At 35.7% G+C, this 25,472-nt stretch overlaps 1 protein-coding gene and 1 pseudogene across 1 annotated transcript; one reads left to right on the top strand and one right to left on the bottom strand.

Moving 5' to 3' along the window:
* LOC140847222 (olfactory receptor 13D1-like) overlaps positions 1-21,618 on the top strand; it is a 59,105-nt pseudogene extending 37,487 nt beyond the window's left edge.
* On the bottom strand, positions 12,442-13,398 carry LOC118966935 (olfactory receptor 13C9). Its single transcript, XM_036990564.2, has one exon. The coding sequence runs from the start codon at positions 13,396-13,398 to the stop codon at positions 12,442-12,444; it is 957 nt and encodes a 318-aa protein (XP_036846459.2).
* Positions 21,619-25,472: the final 3,854 nt, after the last annotated feature.

Here is a 25,472-nt window from a genome sequence, read left to right as displayed (position 1 = left end):
TGCATACCACCACATATTTACTTTTAGGTAATTATCACCAGCTATGCTGACATATCTGTAAAGTGATTTAGATACATATTGAATCATTAAAGTGTTGTTTGTATTAGCAGATATGGAAGCAATTAAAATTTCCATAAGGGGACATAGAAATAGTGGAATATTATTCTGCTGTCAAAGATAAGAGGCTTTTTGCACATTGATATAGAAGTATCTTCAAGAAATATTTAGTGGAAGGGGATTCTGTGAAAAAGATGGCACTGTAAGAAGGCAAGACACACATAGAAAATCACATAGAACATGAAATTAAAGCAAATATAGCTAAGCTTGAAAATGATTTGTAGACTTCAGAACAGACTGATTACATCTAGGGAAGAAGAGAGGACCCCACAGTAAAGGGTGCCAGTCCTGCTCGCCGGTAGTCCCTGCCATTGTGACAGGCCAGAGGGAAGACAGCTCTGCACACAGAAGCTCCAGTGGCACAGCTCCAATTACTTTCCCTGCTCATGCAATCAGCCAACAGCCCACACAGCACACCTGAAATTAGATCACTACAAGTCAGACACAGAGATGTCACACATACTGCATGCCAACAGCTGGGGATCCTGCACAGGAAATTGAGCTCTGGGTACTAGATGGCATCACCTACACAAGGTTATTTTTCCATAGGGAAGACTAAAAGAAAAATGAAGAGGCAGAGGAATTTGGTCCAAACAAAACTAACAGACAAAAACAACAGGAAGAGGCCCCCCACTGTAATACGCAGCCTGCAGTTCCTTCCTCCTAGCCTACCGGCACTGGCTTGCAAGCCAGCAGTCACTGCCCTGGTATCAGGCCAGTCAAAGGGAGGCCCCGCCTACAACAGCTATAGATGCAAAGCACAGAGGCTTACACCACTGAGCTCAGCTCACTGGCTCTGACAGTAGAGGCACTATAGCCAGGAAGCAAGAAACAGCTCTTTCCTCCCCACAGGCACCAGCGCTGCTCCACTGTGACCCCTGACCTCACTCCAGGAGCTGAGCAGCTCCAGAGACTAGAGCATCTGGTCACTAGAGGGTGCCACATAGAAATATGAAATGTCAAAAGAACCTGGATCAGACCAAAATCTCATAAACCCCAGAAGAAGGGACAAAAGAAACTGAACTCACCAATCTTCCTGAGAGTTCAAAATAAAAATCATAAATATGCTTATGGAGGTACAGAAAAATATCAAGAACTCAGGGATGAATTTAGGATGGAGATTGAATCATTAAGAAATTCCATATCTGAAATGCAATATACAAAGGAGGGATTTAAAAGCAGATTAGATGTAGTAGAAGAGACAGTAAATGGAACACAAATTAGATGAGAGGAATACAAAGAAGCTGAGGCACAGAGAGAAAAAAAGGATCTGTAAGAATGAAAGAATATTGAGACAAATGTGTGACCAAACCAAACAGAACAATATTTACATTATAAGGGTACCAGAAAAAGAAGAGACAGAAAAAGGGATAGAAAGTGTCATTGAGGAGATAATTGCTGAAAACTTCCCCAATCTGGGAAAGGAGATAGTCTCTCAGGCCATGGAGGTGCACAGATCTCGCAACACAAGGGACCCAAGGAAGACAACACCAAGATATTTAATAATTAAAATGGCAATGATCAAAGATAAAGACAGACTTTTAAAAGAAGACAGAGAGAGAAAAATGATCACATACAAAGGAAAACCCATCAGGCTATCATCAGATTTCACAACAGAAATCTTACAGGCCAGAAGGGAGTGCCATGGTATATTTAATGTAATGAAACAGAAGGGCCTCTAACCAAGAATATTCTACCCAGAAAGTTTATCACTCAAATTTGAAGGAGGGATTAAACAATTTCCAGATAGCAAAAGCTGAGAAAATTTACCATCACAAACCAACTCTACAGTGCATTTTGTAGGGACTGCTATAGATGGAAGTATTCCTAAGGCTAAATAGCTGTCATCAGGGGAAATAAAACCACAGCAAAGTAGAACAATTAATTACTAAACAGATCCAAAATCAAATCAACTACCCCCAAAGTCAATCAACTGATAGACAAAGAGTACAGAATATAATACCTAATATATAAAGAATAGAGGAGGAAGAAAAAGGAGGAAAAAAGAAAAAGAACCTTTAGGTTGTGTTTATAATAGCACACTATGTGAGTAAAATTAAACTGTTAAATAGTAAAGGAATTACCCTTGAACCTTTGTTAACCACAAATCTAAAACCTGCAATGGCAATAAGTACATACCTATCAATAATCACCATAAATGTAAATGGTCTGAATCCACCAATCAAAAGACACAGAGTCACTGAATGGATAAAAAAACAAGACCCATCTATATGCTGCTTACAAGAGACTCACTTCAAACCCAAAGACATACACAGACTGAAAGTAAAGGGATGGAAAAACATATTTCATGCAACTAATAGGGAGAAAATAGCAGGAGTAGCAGTACTTATATCAGACAAAAGACTTCAAAACAAAGAAAGTCACAAGAGACAAAGAAGGACATTATGTAAAGATAAAGGGGTCAGTCCAACAAGAGGATATAACTATTATAAATATCTATGCACTCAACACAGGAACACCTTCATATATGAAAAAAATATTAACAGAATTAAAGGGGGAAATAGAATGCAATGCATTCATTTTAGGAAACTTCAACACACCACTCACTCCAAAGAACAGATCAACCAGACAGAAAATAAGTAAGTAAACAGAGGCACTTAATAATAAATTAGAACACATAGACCTAACAGACATCTACAGAACATTCTACCACAAAGTAGCAGGATACACATTCTTCTCATGCATACATGGAAAGTTGTCCAGAAAAGGTCACATACTAGGACATAAAAAGATCCTCAATAAATTCAAAAAGATTGAAATTGTATCAACCCTTCTCAGACCACAAAAGTATGAAATGAAACTAGAAGTAAATTACACAAACAAAACAAAGAGCCTACAGACACACAGAGGTTTAACAACATGCTCCAAAATAATCAATGGATCAATGAACAAATTGAAATAGAGATCAAGCAATATATGGAGACAAGTGAAAACAACAACTCTACAGCCTAAAACCTATGGGATACAGAGAAGGCAGTTCTAAGAGGAAAGTACATAGCAATGCAGGCCTACCTCAAGAAAGAAGAACAATCCCAAATGAACAATCTAAACTCACAATTTAAGAAACTAGAAAAGGAAGAACAAATGAAGCCCAAACTCAGTAGCAGGAGGGACATAATAAAGATCATACAATAAATAAATAAAATTGAGAACAATAAAACAATAGAAAGAATCAATGAAACAAGGAGCTGGTTCTTCAAGAAAATAAACCCCTAGCCAGGTTTATCAAAAAAAGAGTGCACACACATAAACAGAATCAGAAATGAAAAAGGAATGATCACAACTGACACCACAGAAAAACAGAATTATTACAAAATACTATGATTATTAGGTTGGACAGCCTACAAGAAATGGACAACTTTCTAGAAAAATGCAACCTTTCAAGACTGACCCAGGAAGAAACAGAAAATTGGAACAAATCAATTAACAGTAAAGAAATTGAACTGGTAATAAAAAACTACCTAACAACAAAATATCTGGCCCAAATGGCTCCAAGACTGAATTCAAACATTTAAAGAAAAGCTAACACCCATCATGCTTAAAGTATTCTAAAATGTAGAAGACAAGCAAATACTTTCATACTCATTCTATGAAGCCAGCATCCCTCTAATACCAAAACCAAACACCACAAAAAAATAAAATTATAGACCAATATCCTGATGAGCATAGATGCAAAAAGACTCAACAAAAAATTACCAAACCAAATTCAAAACACATGAAAAAGATCATCCATCATGACAAAATGGGTTTTATCCCAGAGATGCAAAGACAGTACAATATTTGTAAACCAATCAATATCATGCATCAATAAAAAGAACAAAAATCACATGATCATCTCTATATTTGACAAAATTCAACATCCATTCATGATAAAAACTCTCAAAAAAATGGCTATTGAGGGTAAGCACCTCAACATAATAAAGGCCATAGATGACAAACCCACATAATTAACAGTGAAAAGCTGAAAGCTATTCCACTAAGATTGAGAATAAGACAAGGATGTCCACTCTCACCACCTTTACTCAGCATAGTACTGGAGGTCCTAGCCATGGCAATCAGACAACACAAAGAGATAAAAGGCATCCAAATTGGTAAAGAAGAAGTTAAACTGTCACTGTTCGCAGATGACATATTATACATAGAAAACCCTAGACTCCACCAAAAAACTGTTAGAACTAATAACTGAATTCAGCAAAGTTGTAGGACACAAATTTAATACACAAATCTGTTGTAATCCCATTCACTAACAATGAATTAGCAGAAAGACAAATCAGGAAAACAACTTCATTCACAATTGCATCAAAAAGAATAAAATACCTAGGAATAAACCTAACCAAGGAAGTGAAAGACCTATACCCTGAAAAAACTAAAAGACAACACTCATGAGAGAAATTAAAGAAGAGAGGCAAATCTATCCCATGCTCATGGATTGGAAGAATTAATATTGTCAAAATGACCATCCTGCCTAAAGCAATCTACAGATTCTATGCAATCCTTTCAAAATATCAACAGCGTTCTTCAACAAACTAGAACTAACAGTTCTAAAACTCATATGTAAGCACAAAAGCCCCCAAATAGCCAAAGCAATCCTGTGAGAGAACAAAGCTGGAAGGATTACACTCCCTGACTTCAACTCTACTGCAAAGCCACAGTAATCAAAACAATTTGTTACCGGCACAATAATAGACCCACAGATCAATGCAACAGAAGAGAGAACCCATATCTAAACCCATATGTATATGATCAATTAATATATGATAAAGGAGCCATGAATACACAATGGGGAAAAGACACCCCCTTCAACAACTGGTGCTGGGAAAACTGGACAATTACATGTAAGAGAATGAAACTGGATTACTGTATAACTCCATACACAAAAGTAAACTCAAAGTGGATCAAAGACCTGAATGTAATTCATGAAACATAAAACTCTTAGAAGAAAACAGAAAAAAATCTCTTGAATATAAACATGAGCAACTTTTTCCTGAACACATCTACTCGAGCAAGGGAAACAAAATAAAAAATGAACAGTGTGACTACACAAACTAAAAAGTTTCTGTACAGCAAAAGATCAGCTGAACAAAAAGGCAACCTACAGTATGGGAGAATATATTCATAAACAATTTATCCAATAAGGGGTTAACATCCAAAATATACAAAGAACTCACATGCCTCAACAGCCAAAACCAAAATAACCTGATTAAAAAATGGGCAAAGGACTTGAACAGACATTTCTCCAAAGAAGAAATTCAGATGGCCAATAGGCATATGAAAAGATGCTCCATATCACTAATCACCACGGAAATGCAAATTAAAACCACAATGGTATCACCTCACACTAGTTAGAATGGTCAATATCTAAAAGACAAAAAACAACAAATGCTGATTAGGATGTGGAGAAAGGGGAACCCTCCTGCACTGCTGGTGGGAATGTAAATTGGTTCAACTGTTGTGGAAAGCAGTATGGAGGTTCCTCAAAAAACTAAAAATAGAAATACAATTTGACCCAGGAAATCCACTCCTAGGAATTTACCCAAAGAAAGCAAGATCCTTGATTCAAAAAGACATATGCACTCTTATGCTCATCGCTGCAGTATTTACAATAGCCAAGACATGGAAGCAATCTAAGTGTCCATCAATAGATGAAAGGATAAAGAAGATGTGGTACATATACAAAATAGGATGTTATTCAGCCATAAAAAGAAAAGAAACCTTCCCATTTGCAACAACCTTGGATGGATCTAAAGGGTATTATGCTTAGTGAAATAAGCCAGGCAGAGAAAGACAAATACCAAATGATTTCACTCATTTGTGGAGTATAAAAACAAAGCAAAACAGAAAGAACAAAATAGCAGTAGACTCACAGACACCCAGAAAAGACTATTGGTTACCAAATGGGAAGGGTTGGGGAGGATGGGTGGGGAGGGAGGGAAGGAGATTAAGGAACAGTATAATTCTGAATCACAATTTGGATAGATCACTGGGTTGGTAGTACAGTAGAGAGAAAACAATTAATGACTCTATAACATTTTACTACATTGATAGACAGTGACTGCACTGGAGAGGTGGAGGACTTGATAATATGGATGAATATTGAAACCACTGTGTGTTTTATGTGAAACCATCATAAGATTGTATATCAATGATACTTTAATAAAAAAAAATTTTAACACATATTTAGCGGAAAAGTAATGTTCAAACAGTATATGTGGCATGTTAACATTTGTGTAAAGAAGATTGTATGTGTGCATAAACATGTATATATTATATAAATATGTGTTTTTGCTCACATGAAGACTATTTCTAAAATCATAAACAAGAATAGTTTCTTATCTCCAGAAAAGAAAACTGATAGTTTATTAGCAGAGTGGAAGGTAAGCTGTTTACTGTGTCTATCTTTAAGTACTTTAAAAGTTTTTGAACCTTGTGAATATATATCCTATTCATAAAATAAGTAACATCAAGCTAGAATTCTTGTCCTAGAGATTCATAGCCTTTTTCCTTTCATTTTTCCAATGGTATGCTATTATCACACTGCCCATTGTCACAGAACACAACCCTTTATGTTTGCAAATTGTTCTAACTTGTCCAAACTACACAAAAAAAGGGAAATGGCTGAGGACTTAGAGGTACTTTAAATATAGTCACGTTTCAATACTCAAGGTAATTTAAATAATGTTATTAGGATTTCCATCTTCTGTCCCACTATCAAGCTGGAAGCCATTCTCTGACATGGTGAAGGGTCTATCGTTACACCACATGTCACTACCTTTCCATTAAATGTTCCTGCTTTTATGAACTAGTAAAATTCTTGGAATAAAATTACAGCTCAGTAAGTGTTTACTATTATTCTTTTTCCATTCTCAAGTCAAAGATCCCTCCTTCTTAGAATCCTTTGTCCACTTAACTTTATGGTATATTTTGCTCTAAATCTTATGTCCATCTTCTCATTTTCAGGCATCACTAGTCTCCTCAGGATCACCCCAAAGCCACCCTGATTTCCCTATTCTTAACTCCTCTTATCCCCAACTTAACAAATATAAAATTTTCATTTTATAGAAATTTTCAAATTTTCTGGGTTAGGGTATAAAACACTTGAGATCCCAAAGAGCATTAGGAACATATGGAGTTCTTTGACTAGTGAAGATTATATGCACACCTGTAAAAGTTGCCTCTGCAAAACACATTGCTTCATGAACCACCTCCATGTTACACAATGTTATCAAGCACATTCCACAACATTTTAAGAACACAAGCCTGGCAGGCAGGCTTAATTCAAATGCCATCTCTTCCCCTTATTAGCTAGAGGGCCTGGACATGTTTCCAGTCATCACCTCTCCCAGCTATAGAATGAAGATTAAGATAGCACCTACATCATATATTCGTTGATAATATTTAATGTATGTAATTCAATTAGCACAGTAACAGTTCACACTGTTAGCGATTTCCTTCATGCCTCTCTTTTATGGTTCTTCCTTCTGTTATGATCTTTTTAGATCTCTGAACCAGTCATCATTGTCTATATATATATATATATATATATATATACACAGTCAGGTATATATAGCTTAAAGTATTAATCAGATTAGAGTGTTTTGATCAATAATATTGACTTAACTTATATACAAATCCTAATACACTTTATCACAGTCACTCCAATCCTCTGGATACCATCAAATTAGGTGACAAATAAGAAAAAATCTCACCCAAATATCTGCCTTATGTCAAATTCAACTCATTCCATAAAAAATATGGTTTTAGTAAGGTGTTCCTTGTCTCAAAATGCATAAATAACTTTTTTTAACTAAGACTATTTTAACATTTTTAGCAAGCCTCTTATCAGAAAAAAGAAAAATCATTCACTTTTACAATTACAAGCTAATGATAGAAAAATAAATATTCAAAGTAGCCACCAATTTTGCATGCAAACACACTAGGATAATAATGCCCAGCAGATCTCTTATTGGCTATTCATTGCTTTGGTAAATTATCTTTTGCAGATATCAGGAAATGATTATGTTCGGTTTCTTTTTTAAGTCCAAACTGGACATAGTATCCTCATGTGTTATCTCTCTCTAGAGTCCCTAGGACACACAGTACCTGGCACATACTTCACCTGGTTCTCAGTTGACTGAACCAAATGGAAATGAGCTGTTGCTAGAAGACTAGCAAAGACTTATTTGTTATGAACTTTATACTCCAGAACATATAGCCCACTGTCTGCCATGTGGTGAGCCCCAATTAGTTCAAGTAGATGACAGTGTCCAAATACTTTGTAATGCACTAAAAAGCTACACATTGATGAAAAGTAATTCATATGGGCAAATGCCTTTTAGTTTTTAGTTTTTTGCACAATTGCCATTGCATGCAGAACTGTTATTTTGGTCTTCTAGCTTTTTTATCCCCACTACATCTCCATAAATAGACCCTAAATTTCACTTCCAATACTCAGTCTCTCCTCATTGAGAAAAATAGCCCATTTTCAAACTTGATACCTTAAACCTATCAGTCCAATGCTTGCTTATAGATAATAAATTTGCTTCCTGTGTTTGTAGTAATTTACCTTCAGACAAGAGATTTCCTCTCCTTCTAGGTCACAGCAAGAGCAGATACTTTTGCCTTAGTTTTCTACGTGTAGCCAATCTTCATGACTTCCCGTTAGCAGCTGAGTCTCCACAAAGGTAGCTATGGGACAGTAATCATTTGTCATAGAAATTCATTGACTGGTTAACATTTATAGAAACATGATTCTTACAAGGGTGATTACTATGATAAGTTCTCCTAGTTCAGGTAAAACATCTCATTAGATTCCTCTACCCAAAATAGGAAGAAAACTAATATTGAGCAATAAAGTTTAGGAATAGGGAAACATGCCCCTGACATCCCCCTAAAACACTGCTCCACTATGCAAACCCATAAATACCTAAAGAATCTGCTTCCAGCTTTAGGACACAATTTAAATGTTCTTAAGGACATCCTTAACATCCATGTACAAATTTAAATTGCTGCATAGATGAAATATGTATAAAACTTATGAGACTTCAGAAATAAAGCCCTAAAGACCTAATTATAGGAGGCCTATTACTCTATTTCATAGATAAAATCAGAAGGGGGCTCTTGTATTATCATAAATTTTCCCCAGCTGAATTCCCTCTCAAACTCTGTCTTTCTCTCTCTCCCCACTCTCTTACACGCACACACACACACACACACACACACACACACACACACACACACACCATTTCTGAAGCATACTTATTTACTGTACAAATTTTCTATTCACATTACAGAATTTACTTGTAGTTAAAAGTGCCTTTTTGAATAAACGTTTGTGTTGTAAATATTCTAAAAGTAATACATACCTATTGTAAAAGAAGGATTTTTTAAAGAACAGAAGGAAGGAACAAAAGAAGGAAGGGAGGAAGAAAGGAAAGAAAAGGCAAAAAAAGGTAGGCAAGGAAAGAAAAGATATCCTCAGGCAGTATATAGAGTTGTAAACACCAAAGCTGAAAATATGCTATAATTAAACAACCTAGTGATAACCATAATTTAAAAAGGAACCTAAGCTTCATTATAAAAAATGTTAACGACTCAGGCTAAAATCATTTGCCCCTCTCTCCTGAGCATCCACGGAGGCACCTGAAGACTGAAAATTTTTGAGTGATTTTTTCTCCTCTTTTGCTTTCTCTTTCCTTTTCTTTCTTGTCTTTATTTTTTTAAATTTATTTTTAATGAAATCAGTTCAAATTACTTTGTTAGGCTAGAACTCTAGAAGTGAAATAAATGGTCAAAATAAAAAACTTGTATGAATCCAAAGGATAATACTAACTTAAACTCCCACCAGCGTTATGATGTTGCTGATTTTCTTTTGCTCTTTTTATCACTGGATGTTGTCAATATTTTAGTTTATTTCTCATCTAAAGGGCTTAAAAATGGTACCTCATTATTGCTTTAAGTGACATTTTTAATTACTAGAAATATTTAACTTTTTGTGTGTCTTAAATAGCATATTTTCTTTTATATGTATTGTGTACTCAGGTCCTCTACCCACTTTTCTATTAGGTATTTTATGTTTTCTAATCATCTCTGTTTACATGAAATTTATTGCACACCTAGTCAGTGAAGCTGATACTAAGAATCTCTGTGAAAATAAAATTGTCAATCGTATAGTATCTATCATCAAGAATCCTATAGGTGGTGAGAAAAATTTTCATGTAATCAGATAATTTCAATAAAAGATGGCAAATGATGCAATAAAAATAATGGCTTAGTGTGCTATGGAAGAATAATAAAATAGCCACTATCCAAAAGATAAGAAATAACAAATGTTGGCATGGATGTGAAGACATGGGAACACTCCTACACTGCTGGTGGAAATGTGAATTGATGAAGCTACTGTGGAAAGCAGTACGGAGACTCCTCAAAAACTAAAAATAGAAATATCATTTGACCCAGGAATTTCACCCCTAGAAATTTATGAAAGAAAACAAAATCCGTGTATCAAAAAGATCTATGTACCCCTACGTTTATAGCAGAACTATTTACAATAGCCAAGGTATGGAAGCAACCTAAGTGAATGAAAAAACATGTGGCACATACACAATGGAATATTATTCAGCCATAAAAAATAAATCCTTCCATTTGTAACAATATGGATGGATCTAGAGGGTATTATACTCAGTGAAATAAGCCAGGAAGAGAAAGACAAATAGCAAATGATTTCCCTAATTTGTGGAGTATAACAACAAAGCAAAACAAAATGAACAAAATAACAGTAGACTCATAAACTCTGAGAAGTAACTGATGGTTACTATGGGGGAGAGGTTAGGTGGCTGGGTGGGTAGGGTGATGGGGATAAAAGGGCACAAAAATTCTCAATCATAATATGTTAGTCACTGGGATACTAGTAAAACATGGAGAATATAGCCACTGATTCTATAATATCTTCCTATGCTGACAGATAGGAAAAGCACTACTGGGGGTGAGGATTTAACAAAATGGGTAACTTTTGAAACTCTGTGTTGTGTATTTGAAACCAATATAAAATGTATATCAATGATACTTTAATAAAAAAGGGGGTAGTCTAATGAGCTTGTATTTATAAATAATATTCATGCCACTGATAAAAAGTGAACTGGAAAAATGAAATTAATATATCCCAAATTCCAAAACATTAAACTCTTATTTGTCTGTATAAAATACTTCTGCTCAACATCCTCTGAATTCACAGATCCATCAGTATAAAATTTATCCAACCAAATAGATTTCCTGAACACATTTCTGTTGGTTTATATATGAGAAGTGTTCTTCAGATAGAGGAAAAATTTGAAAGGAAAGCCAAAGCATATCAAGATAATGATACCTCATGTCTGATATACCCAAATCCTCTACTTCCTCAGATCACTAAGGTCACAAAACCAGTTATTAATAGAGATAAGACATGAAGGCAGGTCTACACTAAAAATCAAGACCATAGCTACTCTTCTAAGATTTGGAAAAGTATTGGAATTTCCTTGGGATATCGAAGGACTCTATCTTCTCTTAAATGGGTACTGATATGACACCAATTCAACCCAAAACTAGTCCACATTATTATCTAGACCAGTACTGGTCTTCAAACTCAGTTTTAATTTTTCAAAATGTTCTTCTTGCTAAAGCTAACCTGTAAGCGGAAACGAAGAAAGGAGATAAGGATATCCTGGTTGACTGCATAGGCCCCACCCTTAACCCCCATTTACCCATTCTCTCAAATGCTGAGCACCCTTGAGTTCCACAGAAAAACAACATTATCAATATTGAACAACAAAATAGTATTTAGTGCCTTAAGAGGATTTGGAGATTAAAGTGAAGCTACAACACAAGGCTCTCCACTGGAGAACATGGGTGCAGTGCTTCTGGGTGTGTCTGTTTTGCTTTGGTCACCGCAGAAAGCTTTATTTCTTTTGAAAGATTTAATGAAGTGTGTCTATAGAATAATGTTATATTTAAAAAACATAAAAAAGCATATAACACCCAATTCAAATAATGAAATGAATACAGAATATGAAAGATATTGTTGAAAATGTTAGAAAGAGGCAATCTCCCATTATTAGAGTAATAGGTTATCGCTCTTCCTCATGCTACCATCCTGTGTCCTGCAAATGCTCTACAATGAACATGAAATCATTTTAAAATGTGACATGTCATTATAAAAATCTTTAAATAATATATGAAAGCACAGAAAAAGTAAAAGTAACCAAAATTCCAACATAATTCTCAAGTTTCAACAATATCCAATGTGTTCAAATCCAGTACATTTTCCATTCACTTGCTAAAGAACTTTCTTGTAAGTAGGTCTTTTACTGCCTCTTTCACATCCTTGTTTCTGAGACTGTAGATTAACGGATTCATCATGGGAGTCATCACCCCATAGAACATGGATATAAGTTTGTCAGCAGTGTCCAAGTCATCTGAATTGAGTGTCTCTTTAGACTTGGGTTTCATGTACATGAAGAGAATGGTTCCATAGAATATTATCACCACAGTCAGATGAGCTGAGCAGGTGGAGAAGGCTTTGCTTCTCCCTTCAGAAGTACGGATCTTAAGGATGCTAGAAATGATTAATGAGTAAGAGATGACAATCAAGAGCAGAGGCATCAGTGTGAACAATGTTGTGGCCACAAGCATGATGAACTCATTGCCTGAGATGTCTGCACAGGCCAATTTCATGACAGCCAGAATTTCACAAGAGAAATGATTGATGATGTTATTCCTACAAAAAGGCAATTGTATTACAAACACAGTTTGTACTGCAGAGTTGAGAACCCCTGCAAACCAGGACCCAGCTGCCATTGGCACATAGGAAATCTTGCTCATGATGACAGGATATCTCAGAGGATTGCAGACAGCCACATACCGGTCAAAGGCCATCATGCCCAGGAGCACACACTCTGTTGTTCCCATGGCCAAGCCTAGAAACATCTGCACTGCACAGCCAGAGAAAGAGATCGTCTTTCTTTCTGAGAGGAAGCTCACCAGCGTGTTGGGAATGGAGGTGGTGGTGTAGCAGATGTCCAGGAAGGAGAGATTTCCCAGGAAGAAGTACATGGGGGTGTGAAGGTGGGAGTCCAAGATGCTGATTAAAATAAGGGTGCCATTGCCCAGAAGGATGACCACATACATTATTAAGATTAGCACAAAAAAGAGTAGCTCAAGTCTTGGGTAACCAGAAAGCCCCTTTAGAAAGAATTCCACCAGAATTGTTTGGTTCTCCCATTTCATTTTACTGTTTCTCTTTTACCTGTAAGAATTCAAAGAATTTGTTTAAACATAACGATTCATTTGCTATGGCAAGTCCCAGTTCACCAATTCACAAATATAAAAACTTGCCATGACCCAATAAGAAGGAAGAAAAAAAAACGGAAGGGGAAGAAGAGAGAAAAGGTAAGGGAATGAAGAAATAAACAATGCAGAAAGGGAAATTAAAGGGAGAAACTATTATATCACCACTCTGGGTCAGCAACTTTGTGAGCTTTTTCCATATGTTACCTTATTTAAACCCCACAATTATTAGTATTTTAAAGATAAAGAACTAATTTCAGGTAAACTAAGAGAGTTTCAGCCTAATATCATATAATTAACATGTAGCAAAGTCTAGGCTCAAACTCAAGCCTGCTTGTGGCCCATAATTATCTGAGTTTTTTTATAAACTAAAAAACAATAAAGAATACATATCAGAGATTTGATTATAGTTATCTTGTTAAGGTAGTCTAGCTCCTAGGACAGGAAAATTCAATAGTAACACACTGGAGATTAAACACTGAAGGAAGTGTATCAATTTCATGGGATAATGGTCAAAAATAAACCCACACAGTGTTTATTGACTCCCTGATTGCCCAAAAAAGGGATGAAATTCATGTAAAGTCCAATAATCTACAATCTTCTTGTTAAAAGCAAGTATCTTATTGGGTGGAGATACAGTAAATTTTTAAGTTTTATTTTAAAAACTATATTAAAGTACAACATACAGTAAAATCCATTTGTCTCTTTCAGTGTACAGTTCTACTAATTTCAAACCATGTGTAGATTCATGTAACTATCACCATAATAAGGACATAGAAATCTCTATCATCCTAAAAATTCCTTTGTGCTATCCCTTTATAATTACTCTCATAAATCTGGGCAAAAACTATTATGCTTTTATCTCTGTAGTTTTCTTTTCCAGAAAATCATACAAATGGAGGTGCAGATCCACTGTTATCTGGCTTTTTTCACTTAGCATAAAGACTCTCTGATTTATCCAAGTTGTTATTGCTGAGTAGTATTCCAATATAAGAATGTACTGTAGTTCATCTATTCACCTGTTGAAAGACATTAGGTTGTTTCGAGTTTGGGGCAATTATTAATAGAGTGGTTATAAAACTTATGCCTATATTTTCATGAGGACATAAGTTTTCATTTTTCTAGGGTAAATATCCAGGAGTGGCATACTGGATAATATAGCATGTGCACATTTCAGTTTGTAAGAAACTGCCAAACACTTTTTCAGAGCGGCTCTATCAGTTTTGCATTCCAACCAGCAATGTATGACAGTTCTAATTGCTTCCAATCCTCATCAACACTTGGTATTGTGTGTGCATATATATATATATATGTGTTAATTCATTCTCATAGAAAAGTAGTGATATTTCATCATAATTTTAGTTTGAATTTCCCTACGGACTGTTTAGGGAATTTTTGGCATCTTCATACTCTCTTTAGTAAAGTATTACTCATGTCTTTTGCCCATTTTTAATTGGGTTGTTTTACTTATTGTTGAGTTTTGAGAATTCTTTACATATTCTGGTTATGAAACATTTATTGGATATATGACTTGCATATATGTCTACAAGTTTGTGACTTGTCTTCTCATTCTCTTAACACAAATACCTTTATTGCCATTTTAATTGGTTGCTGTTTGAGTCCAATAGAAACAACATTATGACCAAAAATACATTTTCCAACATTTTCTTTGATACCTTTCCCTTTGGCTGATGGAATACCCATTGTCATCACCCAAGGATTAGAAATGATAGGTTTTGCATCCAATGACCTTGACTCATAAAGCCTCAGGTGATTCTTTCCAATTTTTCCTCAAAAATAGTACCTCCCTGCCCAATCCAACACACAGGTTTCTGTGAATATATTTCTTCATGGACACAGAATCTATCGAAAGTGCTTTAATTCACTCACAAAACCAACAGGCACCAAACATGTAGAATATTTCTTCTTATTCAGGAAATGGCTCAAATTTTAGATCTCAATTGAATCCTTTCAAGTAGCTTTAATTGCCTATCTATGCGTTTGGCCATTATTAGGGTACCTCTTTCATCCTATTTTGCCCTTATTTCAATCAACTCCATCTTTCATAATTTGGGATTCTTTTATACCCTGAAGATGCTTCTTTTACTCTCAGTCCCAGATTCACAATCTTAAGGCTAACCATCCAATTCCAACTCCTTAGTAAATGATGACTGAGAAGCAATTGCACTCTGCAAGCCCACTTTATCTACTGAAAAAAACATGCATTTTGTGGTAAGAAATTGAGGTTTTTACTGACATGCAAATGTATTTTAGAGTTAATGTCTACAAAAAGATTCTATGAACAATAGAAAACTCTAAGCATGAAGTCACAGGGTGTTAAAATATTAAACCAGTAAATGCAAATATATCTCCCAAGGCCCAACCACAAAAAGGAATAGATAGGTAACAAGTTTGGAGGGAAACATGCTTAGAGATGGGCTTCATAATCCATAGGAAGAAGCCCAAAGCACCACTCAAGAAGAGGGTGTGGGCAAATCTGTGCTGCAGAAACAGCTGTAAGGGACTCCACCTCCTGTTTCCCCAGCTTTGCCTCTTCCTAACCGAACTCCGTCTGGGGGCTTCCACCAGATAAAAGCTGTAGCTTCAGTCCATGCTACCCAACTCAGTCCTCTCTGAAACCCTCTTGTCAGTGGACTGGATCGATGACAAGCCTGTGTCTTTGTGCAGAACACAAAGATACACTCTATATGGCTTCTGTATGGATTAAACCTTTCTATGATCAGCAAAAATTCAGGGCTAGGGCCCCACATCCACGTCCCCTCTGCTAACGGGGCCAGTGACTAGCTATGTGAGCTTGGCAGTTTACATAACTTCTGTGTCTAAATATCTTTATCTAAAACATGGGGATTTTAATAGCCTCTTTGTCATGTTCTCAGGACAATAAATAACACAATGCTTATGAATCATCTAGCATATGGTAAGCACTATTTTGGTTTCCCTCATCTTCCACTGACTTGATATTTTTCAAGTTCTTATACATGTCTGTCTCCAGTTTCATGCTCCTACAAATCTTTATCAATCAGACCTGTTCAGGTATTGACCTCTTCTTACCCCATCTACCTGCTATGCAGTTATACAAAACTTGTGTCACTTTGTAATGAAGAACATTATACGAATGCCATTTAAAACAAGGAAATCACAGGTTGACATTTTTAAAGAAAGGCTATTTCAATTAATTAATCTACAAGTTAAATCATTATGTTTGTTTCTGTCTGTCTCACAAATATTATATCTACAGATATCATACCAGCTACAAATCCAATGTTATTACCAAAAACAAAAGAAGTTTTCAAAAATAAGTAATAAGCTTTCCAGGTACCAGTGAGAGTCCAGGACAGGAACTGTCTGCTCATGATTAGCACTGGATAAACATTTGCTAAGTGGAACCAAAGACAACTAAACTGGTGCTGAGGTAGACTGTTACAGAATCAGAAACTTGGTGACACCAGCCTACTTTACATTCTGTATCAAGAGTACAAATCTGATGCCTATTACTACAGCAACTTCAGTACACCAGTGAGAAATGACATCACTAAACATATAGGCACTTGAAGTGAGCCAAGGACCAGAAACTATATTCTGACTAAATAAATCTTTATTCCCAGTAAAAAAAATACTAGAGAGGAATATTCATCTTTTTTGGATACTCAAATTACTTTGGACATCACATTACTCTTTTGATCATATTTTTCACTTTTTCTCCATTTTCTCACTATATCCAAGAAAATCCTGTTAGAACATTTTTATATCTATTCTCTATAGGCTCTCTATAGTGAAAAAAATATTCTATCCCCAAAATACATGGGTTATAAACTCGGTTAACTGACTGACCTGCCCTTGGATTTGGGTTGTTAGTATGTTTTTAGCTATTAAATCTAAATGGGATGTTGACTCACCTTCTTTGATACCTTTCCCTTTGGCTGCTTTGATCTTCTCTTTGCAGCCTATTGTACAAAATCTTTCATGAGGTTGAAGAATACTTGAAGGTGTTACCACTAGGAGCCATGTCACATGACTTGTCTGGAAAACATTGATGGCAAAGGTTCAATTTCAAAATTGCTTTAAAACCTTCTATAAACTATAGCCAAATATGATTGATTACAAAGGGAGTGTATCTTGATTTTGGTGGTTCAAAAGTAAGATGAAAATGAATATTTGAAAATATGGAAGATTTCATTTGCTCTTTAAGCCCAGGTAGAAACATTGCCTCACTGTGAAAATCCAGAGAATCTTCTTCAGGCCCAGGAGGATAATTTAAATATTTCTTGCTCTCAGGGACTTACTTACTTTTCAAAGTCATAACTTTAAATTGCTAGATAGGAAGGACAGTTAAAAACTTTTCAAACCATCAAGAATAATCCCTTGGAGAATTAGTTAAATTAGATTTATTACTGTATTTCATGTAACCAATCAGAAATCTTGAGGATATTTCTTATCCTGTTCTGAATCTACCCTCATGTACTGCTGGAACCCTTAATCCAAATATATTCTAATGGCTTTGTCCAGACCTTTGTTCATCCTACCATTTTTCCTTTTCTTTTTTTTTGATAAAAAGAAAGACCTCATTTAGCTACATTAACTCTTGGTTCTTAATAATAAGAATGAAAATAAAAACTTACAAAGTTATAGGCATTGTTATAAGAGTTTCCAGGTATTATTTAATTTATATTAATTAGTGAAGAGAACATTTTTTTTATTGTACAAAATGATCTAAAAATTGTTGCATTAGCTCTGAAACTCAAGAGTGTTTATGTGAATATGAGTGGTATTTTGAAATTGACAAAACTTAAGATATAATAAAAACCTAGCTATTGAGTTTTCTTATTGTAACTCTACAAATTAATTTGTAACCGAATTCTACTCCATATTGTAGACATCTCCAAAGAATTCACCTAATCAGCTATATATATATCACCCAGATTAATTAATTGGCATACAATCATCATCTATTAAACAATTAGTAGGTAGTGGTGAATATACATATTCCAGGTGCTCTCGGCTATCTTCTACTTCTTCAGGTAGCACCCTTCTTTCCTTGATTTGCTTCACCCAAAATAACGAATGCAATTTGTTTACCACAAAGCCACTAACCTAGGCAAAACAGACTATGACTAAAGGTGTGAAGATAATGGGGGGAAAAAATTACAGCACTGAACAGGAAACAAGTTAAAACTGGTTGCCTAGTGTTATTGTTTCTGAAGTTCATTGACCTGATCACAAGGAATTGCTTCCTGGATATCTCAGCTCCAGGTTTACCAAAATGAGGCTAAGCTTCCTGCCCAAGAACAGAACTCTTTATCCATTTTTTCCTTTCTTCTCCACAAGTCACAAAGGTTTCTCAAAATCCTATATCCAACATTCCTTAAAAGAAGCACACAAACAAGTCACATCAGAACAATGTTTCAAGCAAATTCAATTATTTTTACTTTTTTTTTAGACATAGAAGTTTTATCTCTATCTTATTAAAGCTAGGGTATGGTGTGAGTAAAATTGCAATACTTGCAGAATTTCTTGCCTGGCCTTAGTGCATCACCACATAATTAGGTGTTTCCAAGAGGTGGAGAGAAGTAGTCCATCTCCACATCAATAGATAATGACAAGGGCTAGTAAGGGCATATCTGTACTGGAGAGTTTGGGTAGGACCCCTTCTTCTGCAGCTGGGTAATGAGAGAAACGGGAGAGCAGAAGCAGGTGACTGCTTGTAAGAAATAAATGAGTTTCTCTCACTTTATTTCTCCCTTTGACTGATTTCGGTTTCAGAGGTATTTTGCCCGGGGATTTTCCCCCCAGAGTCAAAATCTCCAAAGCCATTGTGTAAAAATATGTAGTAACTCATCCATTGGACCAATTATCTTGCTTATCTAGGAATATATTTTGCACCTATAGTTTATCATGAGGATACAGAGCTGTTTTTAACAGGACATTCTATGATTCATTTACTATTAAACAGGAAGTTCATTTGCTAATATTTAACCTTTAATATTTTTTCAAATTAAAGACATTTGCTCCATGTTCCTTGAGGCATAACTCAGGCGATTTAGCGAACCCAAAATTCATTCTTTAAAAAAATATTGGCCCTAGGTGCAAGTTCAACAAGATTAATGAATGATGTTCAAATGGACAGCGCATGGTGCAATCTGATTGCTTGTATATCTAAAATCTAAAGAACATGAAACAGCAATAAACTTCACAGAAGTGTCACATTCAAGTCTCACCAGATTGTTCAATATCACATTATCTCTTTTCCAATTGCTATTCTGCATACAACTCAGCACCGACGGCACTCTCTAAGGCACTGGAGGGAAATTACCTACAAGACCTACTCATGTGCTCTGTAGGAAAACTGCAACTGCAGGACCCCCCCCAAAGCATGTTAATCAATGCAAATCTCAAGACCTACCTCGGCCCCACAGAAGCAGAGCCTCTATTTTTCAAAGGCCCCCAGGTGGATCACTGTACTAAAGTCCGAGACACACTCTACTAGATCAGTGCCTCTCATCCTTGGTTGCAGATAAAAATTGTGTACATTGCATTTTTTTAAAAAAATGCCTGATTCCCACCTGTTAGCCAACTTATTGAATTTTTGGTCAACAATAAATTGTAGTTAAAAATTCCGTGAGATTTAAAATCAAAAGAAACAGAATTGAAGAGCATCTAGTTATGACTACTAACTTATGATTTTATTTAAATTTCTTCTCTCTGGATTTCATTTTCCTCAGAAAGTCACAGTGATAATAGAATAAGTAATGTTTGTGAACACATTTGTAAACTATAAAACCCTAAAAAGAATTATATTGATGTGACTGTCATACATGTAAAATCAAATAAGTAAATCTTTATTGAAAAAAATGAGGCATGCTTTCTCCAAAATATTGATTTCTAAAGTGGACGTTGTGGATCAACTGCATCAGAAATAATAGATGTTTGTTAAAGATGCAAATTATCCACCACCCCCAACTCAGACTTCGTGCATCACAATCTCTGGAAACAGAATACAGAAGCCTGCATTTGTAGTGAGTTACCAGTGTAGCTAAACTGCTTTATGAGCTAAAAGAGGATTCCAACAAGCTAAACTCCATGAGGTTACTGCTACTCCAGTTAGTGCTCACATAGTTGTTGGACCTTCTACCCCAGTTATCTCTTACTTTATATAATTTGGGACCACTCATTTAACTCATATGCCGTTTCTCTTTCTGGATTATTCCAAGGATGAAAAGGGAAAATGAAAAAGACCAGTTAGAGAGCTGAAATTGAGATCATACTGAGAGATCTTTCTGAGTACCAAGGAACTGACAAAAATTCCTTTTTCTAATGTGCTTTATGATACACCTAGTAATCTTCCTGGGGAGCAGCACCTCAGTCATCATAACTCTCCTAGAATCCCACCTACACACACCCATATCCTTCTTGTATATCTGGTACACAAACTCTTTGTCCCCTTGATGCTGACAAACAACCTATGCTGAAAGAAAAATTATCTCATCCACAGATTGTGTTTCATAAATGTCTATCTCTTTATGTAATGTGGTCCACAAAGCATCTGTTCCTGGCAGTGATGGGTACATGACCTATAGTGGCCATCAGCAAATCTGAGAATGCCCACAATCAATTAGGCATATTTTATTTAGAAGGCACTATCTCCTGAGGATTAGTATTCCTAGTGGACTGGCATAAAATGTAGTGACATTTAAGAATGTTCTTTTGTAGAAGATTTATCATTAATTGCTTTTTGCACAAAATATTGACTTTCATAAAGCTGCCCTGACCTGCACAAATACCATGTTGAATAAGGACATTATATTGCTTGGCAATGTAATATTTTCATTTGCTCCATTACTGATAATTTCTGGTTCCCATATTTTTATCGACTATACTATACTTAGAATCAATTCAGCTGAAGGAAAAAAAAAGGCCAATTTCATCTGCTCAGCCACATAACAGTGGCAATTGCATCTTATGGGTCAGTCCTCTTCATATACATGAAGCTAATGTCAAAAGACATGATTTAGGCAAACTGATTCACCAGTTCTTTAGGTTAGTTGTGCTGTGGTCAATCCTATCACCTAAAGCCTGAGGAAAAAGGAGGTGCTTGAAGCTATGAGAAAATTAATAAGTAGACACTGGTTCTGGAGAAAATGATAAGAAACTGACATCTTTGTGGTCATGTACAAAAAGTCTCATATGTGTTGAGGCAAGTATTTAAATATAAACAGAACAAAAGAAGGTCACATAGGCCACAGAATTTCAGAGCTAGAAATTTCAAGATCAAATTATACTGTAATTATAACACTTTTTGAAAATGACTGTGATCTCTTAAAATATGTAGGGCTAAATAGTCTAAGAAATGCAAATTAACTATGGGAACAAGACAAAAAATATTTGAAAATAAGCTTGTTCAAGATAATCGAACATACACAGCTCCTTAACAAAATATTTATCTTTCCATACACTTTGTTAGAAATACTTTTGATTAAAGTTTTTTATTAATTCTTTTATATAAGTTTTTTGGGTTTTTTGGTATCATTAATCTACAATTACATGAAGAATATTATGTTTACTAGGCTCCCCCCTTCACCAAGTACCCCCCACAAATTCCATTACAATCACACTCCATCAGCATAGTTAGATGCTGTAGAATCACTACTTGTCTTCTCTGTGTTGCACAGACCTCCCCATGCCCCAACCCACACCATACATGCTAATCATAATGCCCCCTTTCTTTTCACCTAACCTTCCCTTCCCACCCATCCTCCCCAGTCCCTTTCCCTTTGGTAACTGTTAGTCCATTATTTGGTTCTGTGAGTCTGCTGCTGTTTTGTTCTTTCAGTTTTTCTTTGTTCTTATACTTCACATATGAGTGAAATCATTTGGTATTTGTCTTTCTCCACTTGGCTTATTTCACTGAGCATAATACCCTCTAGCTCCATCCATGTTGTTGCAAATGGTAGAATTTGTTTTCTTCTTATGGCTAAATAATATCCCATTGTGTATATGTACCACCTCTTCTTTATCCATTCATCTACTGATGGACACTTAGGTTGCTTCCATTTCTTGGCTATTGCAAATAGTGCTGCAATAAACATAGGGGTGGATCTGTCTTTTTCAAACTGCGCTGCTGTATTCTTAGGATGAATTCCTAGAAGTGGAATTCCTGGGTCAAATGATATTTCTATTTTGAGCTTTTTGAGGAACCTCCATATTGCTTTCTGCAATGGCTGAACTAATTTATATTCCCACCAGCATTGTAGGAGGATTCCCCTCTCTCCACAACCTTGCCAACATTTGTTGTTGGTTGTGTTTTGGAAGGTGGCCATCCTTACTGGTGTGAGGTGATATCTCATTGTGGTTTTAATTTGCATTTCTCTGATGACTAGCAATGTGGAGCATCTTTTCATATGTTTGTTGGCCATCTGAATTTCTCCTTTGGAGAACTGTCTGTTCAGCTCCTCTGCCCATTTCTTAATTGGATTACTTGCTTTTTGTTTGTTGAGATGCATGAGCTCTTTATATATTTTGGATGTCAACCCTTTATCGATCTGACATTTATGAATATGTTCTCCCATCCTATAGGATGCCGTTTTGTTCTATTGATGGTGTCCTTTGCTGCACAGAAGCTTTGCAGCTTGATATAGGCCCACTTGTTCATTATTGCTTTTGTTTCCCTTGCCTGGGGAGATATGTTAGTGAAGAAGTCTCTCATGTTTATGTCCAAGAGATTTTTCCCTATGTTTTCTTATAAGAGTTTTATGGTTTCATGACTTACATTAAGGTCTTTGAACCATTTCAAATTTACTTTTGTATATGGGGTTGGACAGTGATCCAGTTGCATTCTCTTACATGTAACTGTCCAGTTTTGCCAGCATCAACTGTTGATGAGACTATCATTTCCTCAGTGTATCTCCATGGCTCCTTTATTGTATATTAATTGACCATATATGTTTGGGTTAATGTCTGGAGTCTCTATTCTGTTCCACTGGTCTATGCCTTGGTTCTTGTGCCAGTACCAAATTGTCTTGATTACTGTGGCTTTGTAGTAGAGCTTGAAGTTAGGTAGTGAGATCCCCCCCACCCCACTTTATTCTTCCTTCTCAGGATAGCTTTGGCTATTCGGGGTCTTTGGTGTTTCCACATGAATTTTTGAACTATTTGTTCCAGTTCGTTGAAGAATGTTGTTGGTAATTTGATAGCAATTGCATTGAATCTGTAGATTGCTTTAGGAAGGATGGCCATTTTGACAATATTAATTCTTCCTAGCCAAGAGCATGGGATGTGTTTCCATTTGTTAGTGTCCTCCTTAATTTCTCTTAAGAGTGTCTTATAGTTTTCAGGGTATAGGTCTTTCACTTCCTTGGTTAGGTTTATTCCTAGGTATTTTATTCTTTTTGATGCAATTGTGAATGGAATTGTTTTCCTGATTTCTCTTTCTATTAGTTCATTGTTAGTGTATAGGAAAGCCACAGATTTCTGTGTGTTAATTTTGTATCCTGCAACTTTGCTGTATTCCAATATTAGTTCTAGTAGTTTTGGAGTGGAGTCTTTAGGATTTTGTATGTACAATATCATGTCATCTGTGAATAGTGACAGTTTAACTTCTTCTTTACCAATCTGGATTCCTTGTATTTCTTTGTTTTGTCTAATTGCCATGGCTAGGATCTCCAGTACTATGTTTAATAACAGTGGGGACAGTGGGCATCCCTGTCTTGTTCCCAACCTTAGAGGAAAAGCTTTCAGCTACTCCCTGTTCAGTATGATTTTGGCTGTGTGTTTATCATATATGGCTTTTATTACGTTGAGGTACTTGCCCTCTATATGCATTTTGTTGAGAGTTTTTATTATGAATGGATGTTGAATTTTGTCAAATGCTTTTTCAGCATCTATGGAGATGATCATGTGGTTTTTGTCCTTCATTTTTTCCTGTGGTGGATGATGTTGATGGATTTTCAAACGTTCTGCCATCCTTACATCCCTTGGATGAATCCCACGTGGTCATGGTGTATGATCCTTTTGATGCACTTTTGAATTCAATTTGCTAATATTTTGTTGAGTATTTTTGCATGTACATTCATCAGGGATATTGCTCTGTAATTTTCTTTATGGTTGGGTCTTTGCCTGGTTTTGGTATTATGGTGATGTTGGCTTCATAGAATGAGTTTGGAAGTATTTATTCCTCTTCTATTTTTTGGAGAACTTTAAGGAGAATGGGTATTATGTCTTCTCTGTATGTCTGATAAAATTCTGAGGTAAATCCATCTTGTCCAGGGTTTTGCTCTTGGGTAGTTTTTTGATTACCACTTCAATTTTGTTACTGGTAATTGGTCTGTTTAGATTTTCTGTTTCTCCCTTGGTCATTCTTGCAAGGTTGTATTTTTCTAGGAAGTTTTCCATTTCTTCTAGGTTTTCCACCTTGTTAGCATACAGGTTTTCATAGTATTCTCTGAGAATTCTTTGTTTCTGTGGCATCCGTTGTGATGTTTCCTTTTTCGTTTCTGATTCTGTTGATGTGTTGATTCCTTTTTTCTCTTAGTAAGTCTGGCTAGAGGCTTCTCTATTTTGTTATTTTCTCAAAGAACCAGCTCTTGGTTTAATTGATTTTTTCTATTGTTTTATTCTTCTCAATTTTATTTATTTCTTCTCTGATCTTTATTATGCCCCTCCTTCTGCTGACTATAGGCCTCATTTGTTCTTATTTTTCTAATTTCCATAATTGTGACTTTAGACTCTTCCTTTGGATTGTTCTTCCTTCTTTAAATATGCCCGAGTTGCTATATACTTTCCTCTTAAGACTGCTTTTGCTGCATCCCACTGAAGTTGGGGCTTTGTCTTGTTTTTGTCATATGTTTCTACATATTGCTTGATCTCTATTTTAATTTGGTCTTTGATCCATTGATTATTTAGGAGAATGTTGTTAAGCCTCCATCTGTTTGTAAGCCTTTTTGCTTTCTTTGTACAATTCATTTCTAGTTTTATACCTTTGTGGTCTGAAAATTTGGTTG

The sequence above is a fragment of the Manis javanica genome, chromosome 2 (genome assembly GCF_040802235.1).
Source record: "Manis javanica isolate MJ-LG chromosome 2, MJ_LKY, whole genome shotgun sequence".
NCBI lineage: Eukaryota > Metazoa > Chordata > Mammalia > Pholidota > Manidae > Manis > Manis javanica.
This window is presented reverse-complemented; position numbering and strand designations above follow the sequence as displayed.